The 20,412-nt window shown below is 37.9% G+C and overlaps 2 protein-coding genes across 10 annotated transcripts in view; both read right to left on the bottom strand.

The window, feature by feature from the left end:
• acot7 (acyl-CoA thioesterase 7) overlaps positions 1 to 10,863 on the bottom strand; it is a 96,941-nt gene extending 86,078 nt beyond the window's left edge. For 2 of the 9 annotated variants that reach the window (XM_079637374.1, XM_079637375.1), the window contains exons 1-3: positions 10,511 to 10,863; positions 3,221 to 3,338; positions 2,158 to 2,314 (exon numbers count right to left, since the gene is read on the bottom strand). In XM_079637374.1, the coding sequence (XP_079493500.1) occupies positions 2,158 to 2,314; positions 3,221 to 3,338; positions 10,511 to 10,557 (322 nt within the window). In that variant the 5' untranslated portion in view covers positions 10,558 to 10,863. Of the gene's footprint in view, positions 1 to 2,157; positions 2,315 to 3,220; positions 3,339 to 4,227; positions 4,379 to 9,478; positions 9,588 to 9,664; positions 9,946 to 10,510 lie in introns of those variants that run through there. The other 7 variants (XM_079637373.1, XM_079637372.1, XM_079637379.1 and 4 more) reach the window with 7 other exon arrangements.
• Positions 10,864 to 11,606: 743 nt separating this feature from the next.
• On the bottom strand, positions 11,607 to 12,939 carry hes2.2 (hes family bHLH transcription factor 2, tandem duplicate 2). The gene is made up of 3 exons (XM_079636834.1): positions 12,736 to 12,939; positions 12,538 to 12,625; positions 11,607 to 12,423 (listed from the first exon to the last, which is right to left on the bottom strand). Exons 1-3 carry the CDS (start codon positions 12,916 to 12,918, stop codon positions 12,104 to 12,106), a joined length of 591 nt encoding a protein of 196 aa, XP_079492960.1. The 5' UTR covers positions 12,919 to 12,939; the 3' UTR covers positions 11,607 to 12,103.
• Between the last annotated feature and the right edge of the window lie 7,473 nt (positions 12,940 to 20,412).

Below are 20,412 nucleotides of genomic sequence, written 5' to 3'. Positions count from 1 at the left end.
ACGAGACTGACGGCCGCGGGAGAATGACGCGAGGCCGGTGGCGTGATTACTGATGAGCGACACCTGTGAGATGCACCGGTATCGTATCTCTCACGGAGAAGCGGGAATTTTCTACTGATACAAAGCTTAATGCTAAATCCTGAAGTATCCCTTTAATGTATTACTGTGTTTTTTTGTCTGCTTGTGCAGACTTGGGTACTCTTAGAGTAATTATTATTTTTGTTAATTGTGTGTGTTCATTGTGTATGAGTGTGTATATGTGTGGGCATTTGTGAATTTTTCTTTTGTTAGGTGCTGAAGGCTTCAGGCAGGGATCCTCCCTCGATCCCTTCACGTGCTGGTGGTGGGTTGAGCACAGTGTGCTGTGTGCAAGAGGTTGTTTTCCTTGTCATTATGCCCTCAGCCTTATCTTTTATATTTAGAGTGTTTGTTTCATTGTATTTTTGTTGTTTTATGTGTTGATTTATTATTGTTGATTAACCGTGTTTCCTTTTTCGTGTGAAACAACATTTTATGGTACGCTCACTGTTAATTTGAATGTGATTTGAATTAAAAAAGAACCTTTTTGTATGGTATTCATGTCTCTGTTCTTTACTAGTGCAACAAACCTGTGTGCCTTAAATTAGAATTAATCATTCTCTGTGAGATGTCAGAGTGGCGTAGTCAGTTCTCTTAAAGCTGTATTATTCTATTCCTAGTTGTTTGGCCTTAGCGCCCTCCCTACATTGGCCCCTGCTACAATTGCAAGTGATCAAATGTAGCGACTCCTAAGCGGAGGGAGCCCAGAGGTGTCTTGTTTGTAGCGGCTTCGGCAGTCACTTCCTCCACTACTACTAACTGGGTACTTCGCCCACGCCAAGCTGGATCACTTTTTGCCACATGACAACCCTGTTGCTGTGGTAACAACATGTGTCTTGAGGATAGCGCCTTTGTTTTAGCCGTACAGTTTTCTCTTCTCTTACACTGTTTTTTTTTTTTTTTTTTTTATACGAATAAATACATTTCAAGGTGATCAGGCCGGTTTTCTATTATAAAGCACCATATTTGTCTATACGTGTCTAAAGTTCACATTAGCATCACATTATATAATAGCTCCCTCTTGAGATGAGGTCAGAGAAAGAGGAATTATCTAGAATCAGCTTTTGCAATATTTGTTGCAAAACAGTGATACACTTATGTTACTCACAAGAATATGGCAAAGCACCTAGTATTTCCAAAAGTACGTTGTTTGGCTCTTTTGAAATGAGCTCTAAATTGCTACTTTCGTAGTCAACATGAAATTGCATTTGCAGCTCATTAATACTTGTATAATGAGATATGCTGGGCTGACTGTTGTTTGGCAGTGTCTCAGACCACACTGAACTTTGACACAGGACTTTTGAACAATAAAAGATAACCTTTAACCCAGAAAAATGAATGTACACAATGACAAAAACACCTATTTTAACTAGCTTCAATTGAATCTCAAATATTCATGCAAGCTGATGCCATCTTTAGATTAATTTAGTCCATCTACAATGTAGATGTAATCATCATACAGTTATCACTTTAAACAAAATGCAAGATTTAAGGTTTTTAGTCTTGCATTCTTGTTTAGTTTAATCTATTGTAAGTTATGTTACACAAACTGTAATTGTGAGGACTACATATTTAAAATAAATAAATTCATAAATATAATAAAGAAAATAGCCAGAGGTTGACATTACAGCTGCTTAAAAACGTTTTCATAACACCTCAGAGCTACAGGGTTTACACTTTTCTTAATTATTAAATGAGTAGATGTGAAGATAGATCATGTCAGGTTTTATGTCAATCATATTTAATGGCACGATTTTGATTTGATTATGCAAAAACTGAATAAGCTAAGAAAGCTGTGGCACAGTTTTTAATGAATAACAACTTTGTGTGGTCCACACATCAGTCAATAACAGAATTTCTAAAGAAAATTTCTAAAGTGCATTTACTATATGTAAAACATTTTTTTTATATATGTTTCTGTTATTTTAAGAGCTTGACAGACTTTGTTCACTATATGCTATCAATGTATGGAACATGAACATACATTTTGTTCCACAACAGGAGCGTCAGTAAAATGGCAGAACTTTCATTTTTGTGTGAACTATTCCATTAAGCAATCCTTTATGACCTTTCACTGACCTGTGACTATGTTCTCTGAGAGAACATTGATCTGCACCTCGACTGAGTGTTTGGAGGTGTAGGTAATCTCAGCACTGACATGGGCTACTTCACCGATGAACATTGGGTACAGGAAGTCTGTGCGCTCCACCCGGGCCAAAGCAGCTAAACAGTGATCCTATTCGCCAAAGGAAATTGTCATTTATATGCACTTTACTACCAGGATACTACAACTCAGTGTCTGAATCAAGAGATACATTTGAACTGTGTGTGTACAATGTGCTACATATATGTAGCGCCCTCTACTGGCTACAGCAGACAATGGCCATTTTGAGCAAAAGGCTTGATTTAAAGGAATAGTTCACTTAAAACTGAAAATTCTGTCATCATTTACTTATGAATTTATTTCTTCTGCTGAACACAAAAGAAGATCTTTTGAAGAGTGTCGGTAACCAAACAGTTGTCAGTAACCAAACTCCACTTTTTTTCCTACTATGAAAGTCAATGGGGTCCATCAACTGTCTGGTTACCGACCCTTTTCGACATATCTTCCTTTGTATTCAGCAGAAGAAAGAAATTCATACAGGTTTGAAACAACTTGTGGGTGAGTAAATGACGACAGAATTTTCATTTGTAAGTGAACTATTTCTTAAGGTAAAAGAAAGAAGAAAAAAAAAATCACATTATAAGATTTAGGTATACATTTACATAAAGTATTTATACATCATTTTAGTATAAATGGTTATGTAAATATATAATTTTTTTCACATTACAATAATGAGAAAGATATTGTTTTGCATTAATGTAATGAGAATATGTGCAGTAAAAGGCAAATAAAAAAAATGAATGGTCTTCACATGGCCATAGCTGATATGGCAGCAAAATATGACTACTCATTTCTTGAGAGGCTTTGTGAGTTTCACTTATCAGTATCACTTATCAAAATCAGAATGTCTATCAGTTACATCTTTACCATGCTATTTTGTTCTAGAAAAGCACAAAATACATCACAGTTTATATATAAAAAAGATAGTGGTTCAATGTTGAACTGTAAGACTAAATGGTATCAGGAAGAGGAACTCACCCCGTTTTGAGTATTGCAGTGGCGTGTGCCAATGATGCATCCGGCTTCCTCAATCATCTTCAGGATAGTGCCACCATGAACATTACCAACAATGTTGGCATCGTCAGGACGCATGATCCTGAAAGATTTATAAAAAAGTACATATAATTTCTAGGCTTCATAAAGATTTATTTATTGATGCCCATATTCAGTATTGACCTATAGACCAACATGTAGATGTATACTTTTGAATAAATTACAGTAACAATTCAAGTGCTCACAAATTTGATCCATTAAAAATATTAATATGACAAAATTATTAAATTACATTATCTTTTTATACATCTTCTGCTGCACACATGTATAGTAAACAGGAGGGAACTTTGAAATACAGCCTAGATCACACTGACTCAATCCCCAGGCTTCAAGACTCTAATGATTCATATAGCATATGACTACAAGCAATACTATAAGTTCCTCAGCCCTATTGTCTAGCCGTATTGAAACTTTTAGCGGTTTACATTACTAATTTTCTGTATTTGCGAAACAGTTTTCTCAGTCGGAGATGCAACATTTGATCCTATATATTTTATATATTCTTAGAGGGATTATATATTTATAACTACTCTAAAAATGGACTGTCACATACAGTAGGAGGTGTATTGGTGTCATCATAAAAGACATAAGTTGGAAAAAAAAGCATTCAAGTACAAATGACAACATACGGTGAAACAAAAACAGACGTGATAACATCAACAACCAGTTTGGGGAGAAATTCTGCAAAGTCATATCATACCAAACCATACCCAATCATACTAAACTTCTTATAAAGCCTCCATGAAACAACAAGCTAAAGTCATGACTCATGACAAGTTCACTTATTTGTTTTGTTGAACATAAAAATGTTACACAATATTACTAACACACAAAGCTGAAAATCTGGAAGAACACTAAGGTGTCTATGTCTGGATTAATATGAAAAAGTGTGTTTAGAAGAGTGTGATGATGTGTCTGTTAGTCAACTCTACCTGCTGAGCTCATAAAGAGAAGCCATGACTTAAAAGTTAGACGAGAGAGTCTTGAGAAGTTCCCAACACAACAGTGACTTTCAGCGGTAGTAACATCCTCTCTTTCATTTCCTCCATCACATCAACTCATTCATGACATCATCTCCACACTGACTCCACCCACCCCCTTCATTCAAATTCTGTGCGTCTTCAATCAGTTCACTAGCAATGACACATTCACAATTTTTTCCTGACTATTACAGTACAAGGCTCTAGAACACACTAGATGTTAACTAAAATGAAAATAGGCTAACTATTATATTAGTTCTAAACCGGTTACCCAAAATTGTTCAACTGCTAGTTAGGATTCTGTATTTTGACACTGTTGTAAAATAAACACGATGACACATTCTATAATTATGTGCAAAGCTACTACATTGTTTAGCAACAGCAGACAGTCCACATTTACGCTAATAAAATATATTGGTACAATAATTATTTATTCTGATTTTTATTCAGAATAAATACTAATAATTGTTTATTAAACATCTGTGTCTTGTATCATATTGCTAATGCCTCCGTTGTATAAAAGTAATAAATACAAATCATTGCATTAAGTTTTTTTAGCATGGGTAAAATGATTAAATGTTAAAGTAGGTTCAGTAGCACTTGACAGACATGAAAACATATCCAAAATAGAGTTCTCAAGTAATGAAGTATTTTTCAAGTTCTTTACACACATGAACAAATGCTACCATGATGAAAAAATAATTTACAATTTAGAAAATGTCATTGTTTTTGTTTGCATTAAAGAAAAAAAATGTGCTTAACTGTCATGAAAGTGTCACAATGCAAAAATTTAATTAAATTAAAATAAAAGGTCTAACAATTGGCTTCCTTTTCTTTAGGAAAAATATTATTAATTTTTTATTTTAGGGATATATGTGATCCGAATACATTATTGACAGGTAACGGGCAACCCAATAAGAGAGCAGACATGGAAAATAAAATATAGTGAAAAGGACCCACTTTTAATCTTTTGCTTACTACAATATTTAATGTGTTCATGCCAACCATCTAAACAACAGGTACAGGATTTCCCAAAGTAACCACAAGAATGAGAAAGTTCAGATTTCTGTCGACTGATCAAACCACAGTTTATCATTAACAGGACAAATGAGATCTCTTGTTCCTTCACCCATTGATTACACAACTTTACCAGAGATGTTGCACTTTTGGATATTGAGAACAAAATGTAATGAAAAGTATCAAGGATTGAGTTATTTTGGTTTCATGCTGTTGTGTCTATGCCATTCTGTCAACTGTCTTAACTATATTGGTCACATTTCACAAAAAAACTTTGTTTGCATTCAGTTTGCATTGCTTTAGTTCACTAAAATAGCCACAATAACATGTCATTTGCTTCAAGTTGTTTTCCCCATCACTGATACTTTACTTTTCTTGAAAAAAAAAGCACAACAGCAAATATCCTACCTTGGAATCTGAGGATAATGACAAAAGCGTCTGATCTCTCTCAGAAACAAAATGCCAGGCTCAATAAAAAGTATCATATTGCCTTTTTTACACAGTAACAAAATGACCCGATTTGTTAAGCACTAACAAAATGGATCTAGTAACCACACTAAGTGATTCACCCTGGCTGCTAAGTAAATTTGGTCACCTCTGAGTAAATGTGGTATCTGCGCAACATTTGCATGTGAATATAATGTGTTTGGTTACACTGACGTGTTATGGCAAAATGCAATGTGAAGGAAAATTAATTACTTTATAACTATATAAACCATGTGTCACACACAAATGATGATTTACTCTGTAAACGTATTAATAAGGAAATATAAATTAAAATACATATTTGAAGGAATACACTACAAAGGGGGGTAAACCAGGTGTTTAAGGGTTAGCTCACCCAAAAATAAAAATAAAATTGTTATCAATTACTCACATGTCGTTCCAAACCCGTAAGACTTTTGTTCATTTTCAGAACACAAATTAACTTATTTGTAATAAAATTTGACAGATTTCTGTCCCTGCATTGACAGTCCACGCAACTACCAATTTGACACTTCAAAAAGTTCATAAAGGGATCGTAAAACTAATCCATATGATTCAGATTCAGATTATTTTATTTAATGCCATGTCAGCATTCAAAGCTATTATCATGGCAAAAAAAAACAATTAGAAAAATACAAATATCATATAAATATAATAAAAACAGAACAAAAAACAAGTCATTATACAAGATTTTTTAAATTAACATATAACAAATCCAAAACCTTTTCAGGCATAATCTCATTTAATATGTCCTTAAGTGAAGTAACTTCATAAAAGAGCCTTCTGCTTGTATAAAGTCCAGGACAATCCAATAAAATATGTTTTAATCCATATGAATTAAAAGGATTAATTGGAAGAGACATGCACGATTGCTTTATATGATAAACAAATTGAATCTAGGCCTTTATTCACATACAAACTTTCATGAACGCACACATCAGGGGCCTCTCTATACCATAAAGCCAGTTTAGGTGGTTAGCCAGGTGTGCTCATATTTTAGCGGCATACATCGCCATAGTAACTTGCGCTTCACGTCTAACCTGCTCTAGGGCAGGTTCTGTTCTGGGTGAGAGATCTCAAACTGAAATTGGACCAATCAGCTGTGAGCAAAGTGAACGTCTGACACAAAGTCACTCCCCCAGTTTCTCTTGCTGCAAATTAAAGGTCACTACATAGTAAACAATTTTTCAATTACAAAATTGTCTGGCTTTTAGCGATGATTATTTATTATAATTATTTTATATGATTTATTACTTGTACAACTATTATACCCCTTATCCATGATCAATTTTAGTTTAATAATTATTCAATATTTAGTTTAAATGAACAAAATTATATACAGATAATGTGTAATATAAATTTGGAATCGATAGATAAAGCTTTTAAAATGACTACATGTGAGCTTATATGTTCAAGTCTCTGTATATAGGCCAGGGAACGGCAACTTTGGTCTCGGAGGGCCACTGTCCTGCAGAGTTTATCTCCAGCACTAATCAAACACACCTGAGCAAGCTAATAAGTGTCTTCCAGATTATGAAAAAGCTACATGCAGAGTTTTTTTAACAGGGTTGGAGTTAAACTCTGCTGTACTGTAGCCCTCCAGGGCTGAAGTTGCCCATCCCTGACCTAAGCTATAGCCTATATATTGTCAACTATACAATCAATATAACTTTCACTTGCACTAGCTACGTTTACATGGACACTTTTTCGTTCAATCTACATGGATACTTTTTCTTTCAATCGGAATGAAATCATGAATCCGAACATAGTGTTTACATGAATGATAAATAAAGTGACCAGGTTGATGTGCGCGTTTAGCCTATGTCACAAGCTTCTAATCAGAATAGATTTTTTGAGATGCGCACACTGCACGAGTTTCCACCAGAGTTTCCCACTGTTTGTGGATACTATTCTTCTACATTGCTTAGAACAAGTATTTTTGTTTTAGATTCTGTCACTCAAAGTTGAAGTGTACCTATGATAAAAATGACAGACTTCTACATGCTTTGTAAGTGGGAAAACCTGCAAAATCGGCAGTGTATCAAATACTTGTTCTCTCCACTGTACGTATCTATTTTGGATCCTTATTAGGAGACAACGAGCACATGAACCGTTATGCCGGGCTCGGGCTGCTTATATTTATCAAACAGTAAAAACGAGTAAAGGCCTCATCCAACAGTAAAAGCGTCTGTGGATGAGAGTCAGAAACAAGGACTGGTGGGACTGGTGGGACATTGTCCTGCTCCACTTCACAGATGATTAATGGGAGAATTTTAGAATAACATGACAGTAATTTATGACATTTTATTTAAAAAACAACAACAACAGCTCGTTTCAAGCGTCATACATCATTATGCCATTTCTACGTCATTTCACATGCGCAGTCCATTCCAGTTTTGGTTTTCAGTCCAATCAAGTGTTTACGCTCTCGATCGGATTAGAAAGGAAATAAACCACCCCTTTCAATCTGATCGAAATTTCATTTGGATCGATTAATGTGTTTACATGAAGGCTTTTCATAGCCTTTGCAGCCAAGCAAGATATTTTCTTCATGCTGTGTAAATTAATTTATGTACATCATATTCTTCAATCTCTTCATCTTCGGCAGATGGGAAAAAAAAAAGTATGATTCTCTCACGAGAAGCTAATCGCAGATTTTCTGTTTCAAAGCATGTGATTGGCTGTTCGCTACTGACCTCAGGATAAAAGACTGACAGAATTGACAGAGAAAGTTGATGATCGGTGTCATTGTACAAACAAAGCATGATTGAATTGGTTTGGTTTTGTCAACTAAAAACTTTTGTCTGGTTTTGAAACTAATCCTGTAAGTTTATTACAGAACTACCATCAATGTATAGAGCCCAGTTATGGTAAACGGAAGCTCAAACATGTTCGACTAACGTGTGCGAGAACAATGAGGTTCATTCTCGTGTTACGCAGCACGTTTGAGCATCCGTAAGAACCAATGACATTTGTGCACATCAGGCAAGTGTGGTTGAGCTTCTGTTTACGTTTGCTGATCAATGCGAGTGATTGTCTCTTAAGATATTTTGGACTAAACTACTCTAGATAGTTGTATGGAATGTCAAATGAGGTTTTGTGTAGAAGTCTGTATCCCCTATGTTTCCTATGGACTGTCTAATCCTAAACACATTTCCTACTTAAACATTTGGGGAACAGGTAGAACAAGACTTTGACCAGAGGGACAGATGAACAAAGGTCTTATGGGTTTGGAACGACATGAAGGTGTCATTGAAGTTCATTTGGGTGAACTTACCCTTTAATGCACCAGTATACTGAAACATCCAGCCATAGAAGTCTATAGTTTCTCGTAGGGAAATGCATCCACAACCAAAAACTATTTACACTGACAGAGGACAAAACTTGCTTATTGCTAATGCACTCTGAAAATACAAAATTATCCTTGGGTCTAAGTTTACTTTCACCACATAAGCATACGAGAAAACATTGGTAGTTCAAATGATTAAACTTTTCAACTTACAAGAACTGGACAACTAGCACTATTTGAGTCAGATTTGACGAAGTGGAAACGTTAAAAGGAATTACTCAGGGGTCAAAATATATTCTATTCCAAATATCTATACAATGTACTATGCGAAATTTAACAATTCAATGACTATTAAGTATCAGTGTTATTGTTAGGCCTACTGTCCAAAAGTGTGTTGTTGTCACATGATACCTGTTCATTTTCTCAGCGTTGATCAGGATTAACCAATCACAGTCGTTTGGATTAAAGTTATGTTATAGATTACCAACGCGGATTTGTGTCTGTAAATCAAGTTTGGAACAAACAGAATTAGACGATTATACGTTTTAGCATTAGAATGTTTCCAGTGAGACAAAAAAAAACTACCGGAGAACAAACCTCGATGTAGAATTCGGCTTTCTGGCCCCCCAGTTTTGTTTCCACAGTTGCTGGAGTTGTTTGTGTCTCATCATAGCACCATTAGCTAGTAAAATGTAGATTTAGTAGCAATTGCCCACAAACCGCCGATTATGCGAGCGTGACAAGTGACAACAAATACCGACACAGTCAAAATCTCATAAAATGTGCACATGGTTGCAGGCTGTAGTACCACTTACAAACACGAGAGGGCAGTCGCGCTTGAGCATCGAATGACAAGAGAAGTATTCTGTCACCGCGCTATCGGCTATCTACAGACAGGCTTTTTAAACATTTAATCCTGATTACTGAAACAAAAGGATAAACACACGAGCGCCAACATTTATGCTATGAAAATATCACGCATAAGGCATAACAGCCCTTTTGATTTAATTTATACTTTCTATTCATCGTTTATTTCATGATCCGCTTATCTAGAACTATCATAATAGCTTAATCTAATATACCACGCTATTTAAGTCCCGTATATCTCTTGAATATACATTTTCTTTATTGACTTGATAACCTTGTGTTTCAGTCAGGGCTCTACGTCAGCATCACTGTTGAGGTCATCACATGCGACATACGATGTGGCATGAAAGGTGTGAGAGAAAAAAATGCTCCAGCATCCGAAACTTGTTTTCAGTCAATGCAATAAACACAAGTAACGTCCTCGTATTTCGTTCTCTGTAAAACGTGTTAGTGATCTCAGAAAAGGATCTTGTTCTATTTGTGGAGCAGGCGGATTATTGGGCCGCTTAGTCGGACGTAAAATTGAGATCCATTCATTGAGCCACTAAAGGTTAGAGCTGCATAAAAGCGTCTTACCTGCATATCTGGATGGATGATGTCGCTTGTGCATTTGAAATAGACATTATATGAGCTTGCGTCGAGGCTCGTCTTTAACCCCGATTCCGTGTGTCGTAATGAAATAGACTGAGTCAGGCGGAGCGAGAGCTGCAGGTTTGAAGGGTAAATCGATTGGCCAGCTTCTTCCACTGCAGTGGTAGCCTATAAGACTTGATGAAAATCAAACTGCTGTTGATCATTTAGCTTAAATACGGGGCGCGAATCGTTTATCGATTCATAAGCTGTTTTAGAAAGTTTACTTTCGTTTATTAGCGGAAGTAGGTTACACATGTGGAGATAACCGTCCCTTTGTTGTTCTCTGTAGCTAGGGCAAAGAAACGTTTTTATATTAAAACAAATATCAACCGTTTATACATTCTAGACTTTTGGTTTACCAACATGTTTATACATTTATTTATTTTAATGAGTAGGCTATATCAATACAAAATGTTTTACACATTCTCGTTTATTTATTTTTTCACAGTTGAACTAAACAACCGAAAGGTGGCAGCAGAGACCAGGTTTTCCTGCAAGCGTTCTTAAAGAGGACGCTGTCAAGCAGCTGAGCTGTCACCGATTGTTTACATTTCTTTTATTTAGCCAACCCGATCTCACGAAATGAGTCTGCACGTTTTGTATTCATCATGCAATTAACGCGAATGAGTTTTACGTGCATATGATACGCACTGTAAACCCCTTGTGTAGGATTAGTGGTGGCGGGGTACGTGCGTATTCTACACGTCATAAAGTGCGTAGCCTATCATATGCACGCGAAAACTGCGTATCCTATGCATAAAAAAAACTCATACGTGCTAGAGACGCATTTTATGATCAGGGCAGGCTGATTTACAGGACGCCTTTTCGTACTTCATGGTTCATTCAATAGGCTAATGGTTTTACCAGTAGGCCTAATGTGATACATTGTCTTCATTTGCGCGCCCAAATCAAGTCATTGTTATTTTTGATAGTGAGTCTGTGTTTCTCCTTTGTGGGCAAGCTCTGTTTGTGCTCTTAACCCCATTTTTATTTTACTTTAGCTATTTGTTCAGAAAGAATGATGCAAGGGAAACCAGCTGTGTATGCCGCAATGTTTATTATAAAGTGTATAGCACAACACATAAATGTATAAACAAGTAGTCTAAATACATAGCACATCCCCCAAAAAAGAGATTTCAGTGAACAACACAGAGTGCTTACAATTAAATAATCCGCACCAACTCAGGATACTGAAGTGTGAGGCGCAAATCTATTACAATGAATAACCCTCGGGGTTTTACAAGGCGTTTTCAAGAGCCACCGACGATTTAACACCCAAAATGGGGAATAAATCTATAACCACGTTATGTACAGGTCACGCGCAGGATCTTTATGAAAACAAAACAAATTGAACGGGTCTGTTCCATTACTATACACTGGACTGGGTAAAAAACAAGTATACAATACTTATATGTTATCTGATGACTCGTATTCATCAAGTAGCCTAAATTTTAAAAGAGACAAGTTGCAGATATGTACAATTCTGAAAGGCTCGTATTATAAGATCATAACAGTAATTTGTATGGTAGCCTAGATCTACCAAGGTCTCCAGACTTCGGCATCGGTGATCAGTGGCACAGGCTTTTGACTCAGAATAGCAGCGTTGCAGCGTTTTGGGGGGTTTGCGATTCTTGAGCTGCTAGATTTCAAATTCAGAAGTTTTTGCTGAATTTGTGACATCATTTTGGAGCTCTGTGCGCAGCAGTTCTGGCAGGCGGGTGTCTTGGGCATCGTCGAACGCTGGATGAACTCGTCGACGCGATGGCGCGTTTCTGTGTCGAGGTTGGTTTGCGGTAGGCGAGCTGAAACGCGCTGTATGCAGGTTGTGTACCCCTCTTTAAAACTAACGGCACCATCTGTAAGGAAACAATAAATAGGCATACAGATTAGTTTACTTTGAAACTATTTTATATCAGACGAACATAATATGAGTTGAAATGGAAAAGATAGCCAATCTGAAGAAAACTGACCTTTAGACGGAGTGGATTGAATATCAGTCAGGAATCGAACGGTCATCTCCAAAATATCAGCTTTCTCCAGTTTAGAATAACGGCAATTCTGAAATAGAGAACAGGCAACGGTAAGAAAAAAAACGTAACACATCAGGACTTCACGTTGAAGACAGATCCAAATATAATGTGTTTAGCGTATGCGTAAACAAAACTTACATCTTTGCCTGTGAGCGGGAGAATGAGCGCTTTTAATCGGTCGAGGCTCTCGTTGATGCGCGCTCGTCGTTTCTTTTCCAGTAAGGGTTTTAAGGTTTTTCTCAGTTCGTTTGCCTCCTTTCTCATGGCCACTGTGCGGGGCGCATAAGACAGAGCAGATTCAGCAGTGGCGTTGGGAGTCATGTTGAGGTTGCTGTGGGAAGATCGTATGCTGGATCGAGGACCCGCGCGGGGTTTATATTCCTGACCGGCGCGTCATGGGAACGCCCCCACGCCGCAGACAACTCCTCTGGTCAAATAACTTTAGACTGTAGAACAAAAGGACGCGTCTGTAGCGTGTATAAATTATATTCCTCTCTTAATCTCAGTTTGAAAATCAATGTAACCAAAATATATTGGCTTATCCGATATAGTCTTCCCTCCTGTAATTGAATTTTTTGCTCGTTCCCCCATGATGTTATTTTTACACTGAGACATTTGACATGTTTGCTATTATATATTTAAACTATCTTAGTTTATTTATATTTATTATTTGACTAATTTACCCAAACTTTCAACATAGGTTAATGCGTCTTTTATACGCGTCTTTTTCACTGTTGAACGGAATAAAAGCCTGCAACTGTTTAGGAACAATTTACATATATTATTTAACGTTATATCTTATTGACAATACTCTTTCTATTGTTCTTTCACATAGATGCTTGTGAAGAAAACATGTTAATGAGAAGAAGAGGGAAGCTGGTGACGCGTAAGGACACGGGATTGGGATCCAGTTTGGGGCGGGATAAGCATTCATAATTTAAATAAAACAGACAGATTCCCAAGCCACGCCGTTTTAACGTAACATCTGTCTGTAAATTGTGATAAACAATAGCTTTTTTTCTCTCTCTCTCTCTCTTATGATGACGTGGGTCTTACACCTGTAGCAATACCGCTGGCGTTCATGGGGAGGGGTTGAGCGCACGCGTCCCCCAGCAGACCGCTAAGTTGCCATGCAAACCAATATGTGATCACTACATTCAACAAACAATGATTTAGCGTATAGTGCTTGTTTTCAAGCATATAATCCACGTAAATTAGTTTGTTTTAAATTATAGGACGTGGAGTATGCAAAAAGCAATGTTTGCGTACGCACGCCTGTTATATGTTATACTTTCCTTTAAACTATTTTTTATCTGCATGAAAACCAAAAAGACGTTTAACCCATGATCGGCTGTCAAATATTTTCAGCTAGGGGACCTTGGAGCCCCATGGGATCCACGCGTCCTGCACGCGTCATGTAGAGGTCTCCAGATGGCCTCCCCTCAACCAACTCCCCTTTTGATGATGGTGTAACTTGTGCCCCTCATCTTTCTAAAGTGCCAGTCTTTCGTTGTTTTCTAAAAGCATTTTTGGCGTCGTTGGCCCATCTGCATGCGCCACGTCAATGGTTTTGGATTACAAATGATCACACAAAAGAGAAGCGTTATTCGTTTATTTTGCGCGCAGACATGTCGCTGTTTTTTCCATATCCATTTCGGTGAATATGAAAACCGCCATTCATATGCTATTCTTCTGCTTGAGACGCGTCTTGTAGCATAATTTATACCAGAAATAGTCATTGTATTATATTCAAACGGATGCATAACGACTATGCTACATTTAAAGGAAAAAATTAAACGGGGGCTGCGAAACGTAGCTACCCATGTCAACAGAATTAATCTTATTTAAGCTAGTGATATGCAGTTTCAGTTGTGTGAATTTTTTTTTTATTTTAGTTATTTTTTATTCTCTTTACACGTAGGCTGTGTTTGTAATAATAAAATGAACACAAGGGTGCGTCAGAGTTGCGATGTCTCTTTTGGTAATAAGTGCCCTGCACGCGCCCCGTTCCCCCAAGGGTCCTTTAGGGAGCGTGTCAGCCAATGTTTCACTTAAGATGCGTTCAGTTACAACTCTTTTTGTTCCTTTTTTGTATTTTAGCGTGGGTGCCCCATCTGTGGCATCATAGCGTACACTCACACAGAGACCTTTTGTCTAAACTCATTCCAGTACGTGGGAACAAGGTAGTTTTAAGGAGCAAAATCCAGTAAGATGAGCTGCACAAGCTGCACAAAACCCCATGTCGAAAACCATTTGAATATACGAGTGGGGGAAGGTTACTAATGACAGTTAACGGTATTTAGCATGTTAAGACACTCTTCTTATTTGTTAGTTGGTCTGTCTCTGTGTCAGATCGTCTGTCATATCTGAAGATTAATGCTCACTGAAAAAGTGTAGGCATAGTATGTTGTCTTATTCAGAAGAATATCTAAATATGCTGTTAACATTTGAATGCTGCTTTTATATTGAAAAATATGTTTAGGCTACTTATTAGAATTTGGTTCTGTGGTTGTGCTCTATTTCAATTCAACATAGCCTTTTTATATCATACTAATCCTATACTCGTTCTTTAGGGACACATTTATGTATGTGTACAACCTCTTCTTATAAATGTTTTTTAGTATTTTGTTTTTCTTTTGAGGACAAATCTTAATGCTATACCCAACACGCTCTCACTCCCAACAAGCGTCCATATGTGACGCATATGTGAGTTACGAGTGAGATGTTGCAACATCATTGAAGGACAGAGAATTGTGATTTTTCAACTTTCAGTCTGGTTCAAAATTGTTAAAACATGTTTCAGAGTGCATAATTTGATAACACTTTATTTTACAGATAAATTATGCATAAATACATGCAACTAACCCTAAACCAAACCCTAACCCTATTAGTACATGTAGTTACTTAATATTACTCAGTACTTTAATATATAATTACAGTGTAACAAAGACATCTTAGTGTAACCCATAATTCTTTATAATCTCATTGTATTTAGCATCACGATAATATTAAGATGTTTTCACAGCAATTGCTGGAATAGCCAAATCTGTTAAGGGGGTGTCCACATATCAAATTACAGTAAATACTGGCAGCTGTGGTTGCCAGAAATTCATTATAAAAATTGGTGACAATGTTTGAATTATGGTATGGCTAATAACAATAATGTATATTTTAAAACCATCTATTTCATTAAGTGTTATATTGTTAATACACAGATATACAAATCTGCTTTTTACCTTAAAATGTACTGTTAACCTCCAAAAAGGCAGGTGGTATAACAGAAAGTCACATCAGAGTCCATAGAATTCAGAGTAACATAACACAAAACATTACTGATTACATAAATTAGAAGCAGCAAAATAATTTATATACAATATCATATCTGATAGTGTCACACAGGAGCTCCTGGAAATGTCCTTTTCTATTTTTCACCATAAATTATATAGTTGTACTTACAAAAACTATAAATTTAACAGTATTTTACAGTAAAATTGTTGGCTACAATGGTTAACTTTGCAATAACAAACACTTAACACAATGTGATTGAACACTTTGTAATTGTCGTAAACATGTAATTTCATTAATTTCATACAAATTACAAATCATATGCATAATTTGATAAAACATTTGTCCCAACACATCATCAAACCAAACTCTCAAGTGCATATGGAATGATGATGAGAGGGAGAGGTTGAGTTGAACAGGTTGACAGAGAAAGAGAAGAGGAAAGTGTAAGATGAGGAGAGGGCATGGGAAGAATATAATAATAGAAGTGGGAGAAAATATGAGTATAGAGTGGAAGGAATTGTGGAAAGAGCACAAGGAGAAACTGTAAGAAGACATGGACAGAGAGGAAGGGGACAGCAGGGTGGAAGAGGAGGGAAACAGAAGGTACAGACAAAATTTAAATAAAATGAGTCATCCTAAATGTCCATGTGATGAATCAAGTCATTTCCTTGAGAGAAGTTGGGAAGCAGATCCAATATGGCTTTCCGATTAGATGTATGAGTATCTTGTGGAAGGATAATTGAAAACCAAGAAGTATCACCATATTTGCCCGGATCTATCAAGACTGCATTTGCTGCCTATTAAGCATTGTATACCATTTAAAATTATTTTGGCAGTGTGGGCAGGTGCAAATCCTGCTGGAAAATGAAGGAAGCATGAAGTGCTCTGAAAATGTCCAGGTAGACGGCTGCGTTGACTCTGGATTTAATAAAGCACAGTGGACCAAAGTCCTCTTTTCTGATGAGAGCAAATTTTGCATCTCATTTGGAAATCGCGGTTCCGGAGGAAGAGAGGAGAGGCACAGAATCCACGTTGCTTGAAGTCCAGTGTAAAGTTTCCACAGTCAGTGATGGTTTGGGGTGCCATGACATCTGCTGGTGTTGGTCCACTGTGTTTTCTGAGGTCCAAGGTCAACGCAGCCGTCTACCAGGAAGTTTTAGAGCACTTCATGCTTCCTGGTGCTGACCAACTTTATGGAGATGCAGATTTCATTTTCCAACAGGACTTAGCACTTGCACACAGTGCCAAAGCTACCAGTACCTGGTTTAAGGACCATGGTATCCCTGTTCTTAATTGGCCAGCAAACTCGCCTGACCTTAACCCTATAGAAAATCTATGGGGTATTGTGAAGAGGAAGATGTGATACGCCAGACCCAACAATGCAGAAGAGCTGGAGACCACTATCAGAGCAACCTGAGCTCTCATAACACCTGAGCAGTGCCACAGACTGACCGACTCCATGCCACGCCGCATTGCTGCAGTAATTCAGGCAAAAGGATCCGCAACTAAGTATTGCTGTACATGCTCATACTTTTCATGTTCATACTTTTCAGTTGGCCAGCATTTCTAAAAATCCTTTTTTTGTATTGGTCTTAAGTAATATTCAAATTTTCTGAGATACTGAATTTGGGATTTTCATAGTTGTCAGTTATAATCATCAAAATTAAAAGAAAAACATTTGAAATATATTAGTGTGTAATGAATGAATATAATATACACGTTTCTCTTTTTGAATGGAATTACTGAATTAAATCAACTTTTTCATGATATTCTAATTATATGACCAGCACCTGTACATGACAAGCCATGTGCTCACACCAAACATGACAAAAACACAAGCACATGGCCAGTAAAACAAATCACCAGCCATGTGCTCACACTTAATGAGAACCAATGAGAACACTCGTAAGCCACGTGTTCACACAAAACATGACAACATGAAAGCACACAGCTAGTGTAAACACAGGCTGCATGCTACACAGCACAAGACAAAACATGAAAGCACAGAGCTAAAATAATGGAAAAGTAGCACAGTGGAATTGGAAAACAAGTTCTGTGTTGAAAGGCCCCTTAGGCCCTGATCACACCTGACGCGTTTTTTGCCGTTGTTTTCCTATGGTAGTGAGCGTTCTGCGTGCTGTTTATGCGCCCCAGTTTATTACCACCTGCTGCGCCTTACGTTTTTGAAGTAAAAAAAAAAAAAAAAACGCCCGGAGAGTGCGATGATGGAGGATAAACCTGTGGTGCTCTCGCGAGTTATCAGGAGCTAACGATTTCACGGACCGTAACTACCACAATGTTAACAGAAATTAAATAAAAAGCTGATTTGACATTTACTTGACTGACAGGACAGCTGTTTCAGTGGTTGCCTAGCAACATAAAAAACGCAGTGCACTGCTCGTTCAGTGAGGTGCGCCTCGCGTTTTCGAACCTGAAAAACGCGTCAGGTGTGATCGGGCATTAGGCTGCAACTGGAATCAGGAACACTTCCCATAACTTCTCAAAGACCAGATGGGGGACCTGCATCCAGGAAATGTCAGCAAAGACCCCGATAACAGACAAGTCCTTGGCACAGATCCCTATGGTCAGCTAATGGCGCTTTTCCACTGCATGGTATGGCTCGGTTCGGCTCGGTACGGTTCGATTCAGCGCGGAACAGTTCGGCTCGCTTTGCTTTTCCACTGCGTGATACGACTTGACTCGGTACGGCACGGTTCGGTTCGCTTTAGCTCGGTTGCTTTTCCACTGCAGTTAGTACCGCTTCAAAGTGGGTGGGACTGATCGTTAAGTTGTAGGTCCGGTGGTAGCCGTGTGCGGCTAAGAGCTGTGCTACTTCCGCTCCTCGGCAACCAACGAGAGGAACGTCTGCACCTCGTCCACTGACCACGATTCAGCCATTTCTTGTTTGTTTGTTTTTTACTTTTTTTTGTCAAGTAAATACTCTAAAAACAGGTGCTACCGTGTTGGCTGTTGTCTGGCTTTTTAAATCTAGCGGGTTTAGTGTCTTGTGTTGCAAATACAATGACGCTGAAGTGACGATTCTGTCTGACCAATCAGTGATCTGCAGTGTTTTCACGTCACATTTAGTATCGGTACGGTACGCTTGGAACCTCAACAGAGGTGGTACCATTTAAAGCGAGCCGAAGCGAGCCGTACCGTACCGTACCATGCAGTGGAAAAGCGCCAAAGCGTGCCGTGCCGTACCGAACCGTACCGTACCGTACCATGCAGTGGAAAAGCGCCATAAGAACGTGTCATGCTGGGACCAGCTAGGACTTTTTTATTTTTTATTTTTAACAAGCACGGTCATTTTGCATACGGCCATTGACAAGCCAGTGGTCCACGGTAGCCCTACTTCTTCAACCTGCTGGACAGACTACAACTCTTACTGTAATATGCTGGAGAAAGCAGGCGAAGGCGAGGATCTATCTGCAGGGTTTTAATGAAATAACACATAGAACAAATAATAAAGAACACGAGGGACAAAGAAACAAAACCACGAGAAGGACCGAACTAGAAGCAACCATACATGTACAACAACTGACGAAGTAACAAGTGAAACACAAGAGCTATTAATACACTGGGGAGACGAATCAACATGAAAAACTACATAGAACTACAAAACTTAGCACAGGAAATGATAAAAGTACACACAAGACAAGTGGAACACAAGACAGGAATCATGACACTTACATTCCACCTAATGTTGGAGTGTCATATCCTAAACTCTTAAAGCATAAGGAGCAGGAGACTAAAACTACGTCATCGTTTCTAAAGTCCTCCGTTTTGACCGTCTTCACTAAAACACCCTCCAGAGATTCAAAACGCAAAACGGGGTCGGCAGCGTTTCTAAACTTCTCCGTTTTAGGTCTTCGTTTTTGCCGTTGTAGTCTGGACGGGAGGTGCAAACGTAGCAAAAGGTCTCCGTTTCTAAACGAAAACGCAGTAGTGTGGATGGGGCCTGAGCCTGGTTTTTCCCCATGGTTATTTTGTCACCTGGCGGAGTTTAGGTTCCTTGCCACTTTCTCCTTTGGCTTGCTTAGTTGGGCCTTAAAAGACACTGAATATTCAGTAATGTTACCAAATTGACTACAGTGACACTATCAAATGAGAACTTGAGTGTTGAGTGGAATGATGATTGTCTTCTGTAGAGATAAAATTCATTACTAGAGATCAGTGTGTCTACACTCACATTCCTCAGTCATTAATCTGGCCTGTTCTATCCAGTTTTCTAGACTTTCCTCTGCAGTCGGTATTGGAACAGTGCCAGAAAAGATACGTAGTCGTCGAAAAACATTTGTTTCACCTGATGATTTCATTGTCTTCTCCAGAAGTTCACCCACTGCACGTATAATGGACTCAGGGGAACTGGAACTGTGTGGAAAGAACAAGGCCTGCATGTCAGTCATAGATTTTCCTTCATCTGTTAAGAACTTTTCTTGGAAAACTCAGAGGCTGAAACATCAACAGGTGCCACTACAACTTTCCACGACTCTTCTCCATCAGGCCGCAGCAGTTTAGTTGGAA

Source organism: Phoxinus phoxinus (genome assembly GCF_949152265.1).
Source record: "Phoxinus phoxinus genome assembly, chromosome: 15".
Classification (NCBI taxonomy): Eukaryota; Metazoa; Chordata; class Actinopteri; order Cypriniformes; family Leuciscidae; genus Phoxinus; species Phoxinus phoxinus.
Note: the sequence above shows the minus strand (reverse complement) of the source record. Positions and strands in the feature narration are given on the sequence as shown.

What these genes read in the sequence shown, in the direction of transcription:
- hes2.2 (XM_079636834.1), bottom strand. Translation starts at nt 12,918, where the DNA reads ATGACTCCCAACGCCACTGCTGAATCTGCTCTGTCTTATGCGCCCCGC. An exon ending in TCCCGCTCACAGGCAAAGAT is followed by an intron (nt 12,626 to 12,735) that starts GTAAGTTTTGTT and finishes TCTCTATTTCAG; the next exon opens with AATTGCCGTTATTCTAAACT. An exon ending in TCAATCCACTCCGTCTAAAG is followed by an intron (nt 12,424 to 12,537) that starts GTCAGTTTTCTT and finishes GTTTCCTTACAG; the next exon opens with ATGGTGCCGTTAGTTTTAAA.